This window comes from Rhagoletis pomonella, unplaced genomic scaffold (genome assembly GCF_013731165.1).
Source record: "Rhagoletis pomonella isolate Grant_MI unplaced genomic scaffold, Rhpom_1.0 Rhpom_scaffold_00002, whole genome shotgun sequence".
NCBI lineage: Eukaryota > Metazoa > Arthropoda > Insecta > Diptera > Tephritidae > Rhagoletis > Rhagoletis pomonella.
Genome location: NW_023458556.1, coordinates 91,478,676 through 91,486,654, shown reverse-complemented (window position 1 = coordinate 91,486,654; position 7,979 = coordinate 91,478,676). Strand labels below are relative to the sequence as shown.

General features: G+C 34.4%; 1 protein-coding gene across 2 annotated transcripts in view; it reads right to left on the bottom strand.

The window, feature by feature from the left end:
* Nucleotides 1-1,763: 1,763 nt before the first annotated feature.
* Nucleotides 1,764-7,979, bottom strand: part of LOC118734174 (calpain-D) — a 145,661-nt gene continuing 139,445 nt past the window's right edge. For both annotated transcript variants that reach the window (XM_036463894.1, XM_036463895.1), the window contains 4 exons: nt 2,711-2,917; nt 2,369-2,635; nt 2,164-2,306; nt 1,764-2,093 (listed from right to left, as the gene is read on the bottom strand). In XM_036463894.1, coding sequence (XP_036319787.1) covers nt 1,916-2,093; nt 2,164-2,306; nt 2,369-2,635; nt 2,711-2,917 — 795 coding nt within the window. In that variant the 3' untranslated portion in view covers nt 1,764-1,915. The remainder of the gene's footprint in view (nt 2,094-2,163; nt 2,307-2,368; nt 2,636-2,710; nt 2,918-7,979) is intronic.

Below are 7,979 nucleotides of genomic sequence, written 5' to 3'. Positions count from 1 at the left end.
AATATTAGAATGTCAGCTAGTGAAATTTAATTAAATTTAGTTTAATATAAAACACAATCACTTTCACTTAGCTTCAGTTGTTTCATACTAAGATGCTCAAGCACTTTTTATCACTACTTTAACTCAGAATTAGCACAATAAAGGCTGACTTCCAAAACGTATCAATACATTGTTTGGAAACTGTTATACTGCGGTATTCAAATGCATATTTTAAATACTCAATATAGCATTGAACATTTTTTCTGAATTTTCCATTTTTAAAACACCAATGGTAACCAATAACAAACGAAGCATCAACTTTGTTTCTGATGCGCTGATTGCGCTAGCGATGCGTTTCGATAAATTTTCGGATGCGTTTTGGTAAAGTATACATCGTCAACATTTTGTAGTTCGGCGTTATGGAACATTACACTTTGTACGTATGCAAAGCAATTGACGTTTTGGAAGTCAGCCAAACTTAGCAAATAGAAAGCCAAAATCAGAGCACGATAAAGTAAAACCTCACAGCTTGACGTTTGCGATATATAATACATACATAACATTGTTTAAATTTTGTTGGCCTGTGTAATTAAAAAGAAGTCGCCATATTGAATCCGCCAATCTTAATTTTGAAAACTTAATATCATATTCGTAATCAGTCACATCGAAAACCCCTATGTACCAAATTTCATCGAAGTTAGTCAAATACATATGAAGTAAACATATTTGTCGTCCTAGATTCTCGATTCGTTCCAATATGCGACTTAAAAAGATGTTCTATTTAATCAAGGGGGAAACATGGGGACGAGTTCTTGATATTTTTTACAAAATATTGAACAGAAATTGCTGCACTCGTTGAAACTTTTTTATAACTCTAACTAACAAAAAAATTCAAAACTTTTTTAATAAAAAAGGCGTTTTATAAAATATGTATTATAACCAAGGCACATTAAACAGGTAGTATCAGTAGAGCAAAAACAACATTTGCGTGTATTTTGTTGTTGCTTCTGGTATCGAAAGTGTCAAAAACTGTTCTGAATTTTTTCTTCTAAATCAAAGCGTGCCATGTGAAATACAAAAAATTATAAAAAATAAAAAATTGAAATTGGAAAAAATAAAAATTGTTGCAACTTTCTTTCCTAGTAAATTTGTTTGCTTCTCGAAGCATTGATCCATCCTTTACAAGGGCCAGTAATCAGCGGTTGTGCTGCTGAGTTGGGCGAACGTTCCAAAAGCTGCTATTCAATCGCTTGTTTTGTATGCAAAAAGGTTTCACATGCAAATGGATTTTAACAATTCAGAATTTTTGTGAGAAAAAATTAAAAATATTTCGCATTTTCGAGACCAAATAATTTGAAAATAAATCAAATCAGCTGCTCTACTGATACTACCTGTTCAATGTACCTTGATTATAACCATTTTCAAAACAACTATATTAACAAAAATCGCAAAATAAAGTACTCGCCTGGCGCCTCACTATTCATGTTGACAAAACTGTTATTTATTAATAAGAATCAAATGACAAAGGAAATTATTTTATCACCACTTAAAAAAAAATATATATACATTAGTTCGACGAACGAAAGAAAAGCAAACTTTGCGGTTGTGCTAAAGCTACTAAGTTGCGTTAGAAGTCAAAATTCCTATGTTGCATTGTGGACCGGTTTATAAAGTGTATTTTAAAGTGTGATAAGGTTTAAAGAATTTTGTTTTTATATTTTTGTCGTCGTAATAAGTCACTTGGTCCTTATTTGCATCGTAGAGAACAATTGGGGGAAATGAAATTATGTTTCTTGATATTTATTCACTTTGCCTTACATTATTAGGAAAACAAAACATTCAAATTATTTATTAAACCTACGTATACTCGTCCTTGTATCTATAAATATTTATGTGTATATCAGTTACGCAAAACGTTGACTAGAATGTTGGAGATTTAGGTAATCAAACGAGGCGCATGTAGTCCATGAACATTTTCTATTGGCGGGCAGTGCGTTGCTCCTGGAGGCCCCCAGTCGTGAAGTCCCCTGGAGTTTGCAAGTCGATGTGTTAGCCGATGAGCAATACTAAATCCACCACTTCCTTCTAGCTGAGTTAAAACAATGATAACTTGCCTAGTTTATGTGAATAACAGTTTAGTTTACTATGTAAAACTGAGATACGTGGCCGTTGAGATACGCTTACCGTTGTAAAGGTGGGACCGAGTCAACCGTCTTTAATTCACCTCTTGTAGATACAACATTGTAGCTTTCTTGGCAGTCACATTTGACATGTATCCACTTATTTTCGTGACGATTTTCAACCATAACCACCAAACCAGCCCATCCCTAAACATACATAATAAAAATTTGAATTGCAGACATGTAAATGTCCGTAAAATTCGCAATACCTTTGTTAGATAATAGGCAGTCATTCCCTCTCTTCCTTCGTGGCGTTGGCCTTTTGTCAAAGTCAGACTTATTATGGCATCAGCTAGCAAATGCGGCGAAGGTGTGATTTGCTCCACGAGTAGGCGTTTTGAACTGTGTATTGCTAGAATGCACTGGGGATATTGTTGAGGTTCTTCGATCCCAGTATGCCAATGATTAAATGCCAGACAAACTAGTAAATATATATCACGTTCCAACATTTTATGACAGCCAACAAATCCGCGAACCTAAATGGAAAGATGGTCACATTAAGTTCGCAAAATTGCAGTATTTTTAATAGCATGTATAAAGAAAATGGGTACCTGACGTTTGCTATGCTCCACTAGTCTTCCAATTTCTGGTGACACCGCCGAGCGTGTTCGAAATATCACAACACACAAATCCAGCTGCGATCGCTGTGATTTTTCAGAGTTCCGTTGCCCTTCTTGAAAAAGTGTAAATTCGGCTTCCGTTGGTTCCAATACCGTCAGCAAAACACATGAAATTGAGCACAACGGCTGCAGTGTGTCCTAATTAAAGAAACATGAATATAAATTGTGCAAACAAAATCATCCTATTTGGAAGTAAGGTAGAAACCATGATACAAAAAAGAAGGTAGTTTCATTGTCACTTTTCGGACGCCATATTAACTACCTGACAATTAAGCAGATTGTGACATTTCGTGCTGCCATACCTAGTCATCAATAATCATTTATTTATTTTGAAAAAATTATTTACAAAATTAAAAGGAAATTTGTCTTCGATCTGAGCAATAACGAAAATGGAACTCATACATCGCCATATTTGAAAAACAACCAAACAACTTTTTCTTTGAAACAAAAGACCGCTAAATATGTTGTCCACTGCAAAAATTTGTTATTATTAAATTCGTTTATTCTAAAGCCAATCACCGAAAAGGATTTGGATGTGCTTTGCAAACGTTAGCCCCAGTAAGGCTTTAATTTTCGGTGCTTCATGATATGAAAGATAATATGGTTATGGACGATAGGAGGTAGTTCCGATTGAACTGGCACCCAGAGTTTGGAAGTAAGTAGTTAGAGGGCAGCCCAATGCCTTAAGTGCAGCTCGTCTGTCACCGCAGACATGTAAACTCATTCCCCTCCACCTCGCCCCACTCAGTGTTATACCGGCATCCGTTTCTTTCTATTTTGCAGGTGGCCTTTAAGGCCACGTATGAAGTAACAAAGTGACGGTAAACGCAGCAGTGCATCAGAGCAGCGCCACGTGTTGTAGAGAAAGCTTCCGTACAGCACACGGCAGTAGTTCTTTGAAGTTTTGCAAGCTGACTTCCCACGCTCTTGAATGAGAATCTGCTCCACCATACCTGTTTACATTGCCAAAATGCTGCCAATTCTTTAGAGGTTTTGTGTTCCACGTTAGATTTCCACGACAGTTTTGTATACAGAATTACTTCTAGATACTTCACTTCGGGAGAATTCTGAATTTTGGCTCCTTTAATTGTGAGGGCAGTGAGACCATTCGGACTATGCTTTAATGACGAAATAGCTCACAATACATCTTTTTGGACTATTAAAAAAAAAATAGTTCTGTTATGCAAATATATTTGTTTTGTTTAAAATAAAGGGTGAACACACCAAAACTGCGACACTTTGGGAAGCTTATAACTTACCCAAAACGAATTCAATATTTTGAAATTCAAATACCACATGACCTTAGTTGGACGTAGAAGAAATTTCATTTGAATTTGATTCCTAGTTGAGTTAAAAATGGCAACCGAGTTAGAAACGAGACAAACCATTTTGCACGAGTTTATAAATGATCCGGCCTTAAGTACACGTAAAATTGCTAAAAAGTTAAAGATTGCACTATTCGACAGTTTGCAGGGGTTGAATCGGTACAAATAAGGCCTGGCAGTTACGAGAAACCCAGGGAGCGGGGGTTAGCATGGTCAAAGTGATAAAAACAGTGCTCGGAAGGTCCTCAGTGCGTTTTCGCGAAATCCGAAGATTTTGTCGCGTTATGTTGCAAAATCCGTACGCAGATCGCAGTTTTTCGTACAAAAGGTAAAGCGGAAAGCTTCATTGAGATGTTATACAGCTCAAACAGCGCCAGACCGAGGCGCAAAGTAGAATGTTACAGCGAAATCCCGCACTCGGAAGTTGTATGGATTCTAAATTAAAAAATACAACTGCATTGTTATGGACTACGAAACCTACTGCTATAAAAATTCAAAATATATTGCAGGTCAAGATTTTTATACTGGTGCAAGTCGTCAAGATGCCCCTGAAAGTTGTAAGCTGAAAATGAAGTCCAAATTTCCAAAAAAACACATGGTTTGGCAAGCTATTTGATCCTGTGGCCGTAAGAGCAGCCCTTTTTTCCCATCCGGGACAATGAATGATCAAGTTTATCGGGATGAGTGCCTCAAAAGGCGTCTTCTGTCATTTATCAACAGATAAGGAGTAGGCCACTGTTCTAGGCGGAGGTGGGAACCTGCCACTATGCCAAGGACACATTGCCGTGGTATAATGCAAATAACATCAATTTTGTACCTCACGACTGCAATCCACCCAATAGCCCAGAGCCACGTCCTATTGGGGAATATTGGTCAGTTTTCAAAGAAATCTTGAAGAAAACAGTCGAAACAGTGAAAAATATTGAAGAGTGCAAAACAATGTAGTTGTGCGCATCGCGTAAAGTCGATGATGCAGTCGTGCAGAACATGATGGCGCGCGTACGATGAAAATACCGATCACTTGCATATGGAGCAAATAATAACTAATATTTTAGCATTTTAATAACATCTATACTTCCAAGTTATATAATACAAAAAATAATAATTTCAAAGCCTGCTAGTTTGTTTCTGGTAGTAATTTCTAAGTGTCGCAGTTTTGGTGTGTTCACCCTTTAAAATAAAAAAAAGTTGTTTAATAAATAAATGTTTTAAAACTGGATTTTATTTTATTTCTTCATCTCTGCACATCGATATTATTCAAAGGATCTTTTAAACGCTTGAGAAAAACGTTCAAATTTGATTATCGACACATCAACTTGCAATTTTTTTATGCAAATTTTACTCTTTTATTAAATCCCAAATATTTAAAAGAAAATCTCCCCTCTCAAAAAATTTCAATGTGGCAAAGCTATGCTTAATGTTTACATCTGGAGAAATGTCAAAAATCTGTTTTATAATCAAAAAATAGTAGTAATGAAACTACCTTCTTTTTTGTATCATGGTAGAAACATTCCAATTCGTTGCTTATGGAAACAAAGCAGAAGTTTTGAATCGACATGATGAACTTTTTTATAAATTTGTACTCTACTGTAAAGTAAAATTGAATGGGAAACTTTCAAGTTTTTAAATTAAATTTTTACTTGAACCGTTTAAGCGAAAAACGGTTCGTCGGTTAATTTATTCCAAATCTTCTGTAACCACAGCCTAATTTCCTCCATTTTAAGTCCTTTATACTCCCCCTTTTTAGACTCGGAACTGGTGCCAAGGACGCCATGCATTCGACCAACCCCATACAGTTTTTCTTTTTTTGTATTTTTTTTGTAAAGTCTAAGTAAAAATACACCTGAAAAAAACACTTGCGTGCCGCATGTACTTATCTCTCAAAGTTTACACTGCTGGCAAATGCAAATAATAATTAAAATTTTAAAACTAATTAATAAAATTAAAGTATAATATGTGCAAAATTAACAGTAAAATACTTTTATTAAAAAAAAAAAAACTGTGCATAGTTATTATTTTACACCCAGTACATTAGACTGCATCACCAAAACAAGGTGCGGTTTATCCGGCGGGATTACAAAATTTATTATATTTTAAGACTTCCGCCAAAATATTTCGGAAAAATACTTATATTTACGTGAACTGGACCGGTTTGAAAATACCTCCAAAAATTTAGTTTTTTATGAATAAAAACAGCTTCTTAAAAGAATTTTTTGAAGAAATTCCATCAGATAACAAAACAGTGTAAGCTTAAAAAATCAACATAAAAATATTTAAAAATTTGTGTCAATGAAATCATAACACCGTGCGGCAGTCAATTTTACACACGAAAAAAATCAATATATTCAGAAAACTGGGGGCCAAATATAGTTTTTAGTTTTTCGCTCTGACGTCAGGATTTTTTTTAAAAGGACTTTGAAATTTCTAAAATATGATTGCATAAAAAAATTATTCAAAAGATTCGGTGCATTGTAGAATCTAGTATCTAGTATCTATTAATCTATTAAAAGGAAAAATTCTGTAGAATAGAAAAAAATAATAATTTTGGGTGCACCAGGACGAATAAGTACTGAAAATGTCCTTTTAAAACTTTATCTTTGAATATCCCTACAAATTTCAAATATTTATTTTTGAAAAAATATCATTCTTAATAATTTTTTTTTTGTGTATATAAATAGAAATTTTTGAGTTTAAGAAAGTATAAGTTTTCTGGTATCCTTTACGATACTAATTTTTTAAAAATCGGTTTGTAATTTTTTTGTTTAAAATATTTTTTTTATAAAAAAGTGCTTTTAAGTGTTTTTTCTAAAAATTTTATATACGAAGTATACAAATATGCGTACCAAAAGAAAGGGTGTTGAATCGCCTTTACAAGGATACCAAATTTTTAAAAATGAGTTAGTAATTTTTTTGTAAAATTTTTTTTATAAAAAAAGGTATTTTTTCCTTTTAAGTGTTTTTTCTCAAAGGTTTATATACGAAGTATACAAATACGCATATCAGAAGAAAGGTTTGATGTGGTTCCAACAATATAAATTTTTTAAAATTCGGTTAGTAATTTTTTTATTTAAAATATTTGTTTTATTAACAAATCTTTACATACGAAGTATACACATATGCATATTAGAAGAAAGGGAGTTTAACCCCGTTTACAACACGCTTTTTAAAAATAAGTTCAAAATTTTTTGAAATATAAGGTTTTTAATTTTGCGAAGACCCGACCTTTGACCCGGCACCCTGAAATTGTGCATATGGAAACTGTGCATACGAAATAATGCATATGAAAAAACCGAAATAATGCATATATGCACAGTTTCGGTTGAAAACCGAAATAATGCATATGAAAATATCGAAATAATGCATACATGCACACTTTCGTTTAAAAACCGAAATAACGCATATGAGAAAAACGCAGTAATGCATACATGCACAGTTTCGGTTCAAAACCGAAATAATGCATATGACATAAACCGAAGTAATGCATACATGCACGGTTTCGACTCAAAACCGAAGTAATGCATATGACAAAAACCGAAATAGTGCATACATGAAAACGAACTTTTTTCTGAGTAGGCAGCCTTCGGCCGCGCTTAAGGATTATAACCCTTACTAAGTACAATTCTCCTTTCTGTGTTGCCGGAAAAGGGGACCGGAAGTATTTTTGCGCAGAACTTCTTTCTGCGTAGGCGGCCTTCGGCCGCGCTTAGGGATTATAACCCTTACTAAGTAGAATTCTCCTTTCTGTTTTGCCGGAAAAGAAGGGCGGAAGTATTTTTGGGCAGACTTTCTCTGCGTAGGCGGCCTTTGGCCGCGCTTAAGGATTATAACCCTTACTAAGTAGAATTCTCCTTTCTGTGTTGCCGGAAAAGAAGGGC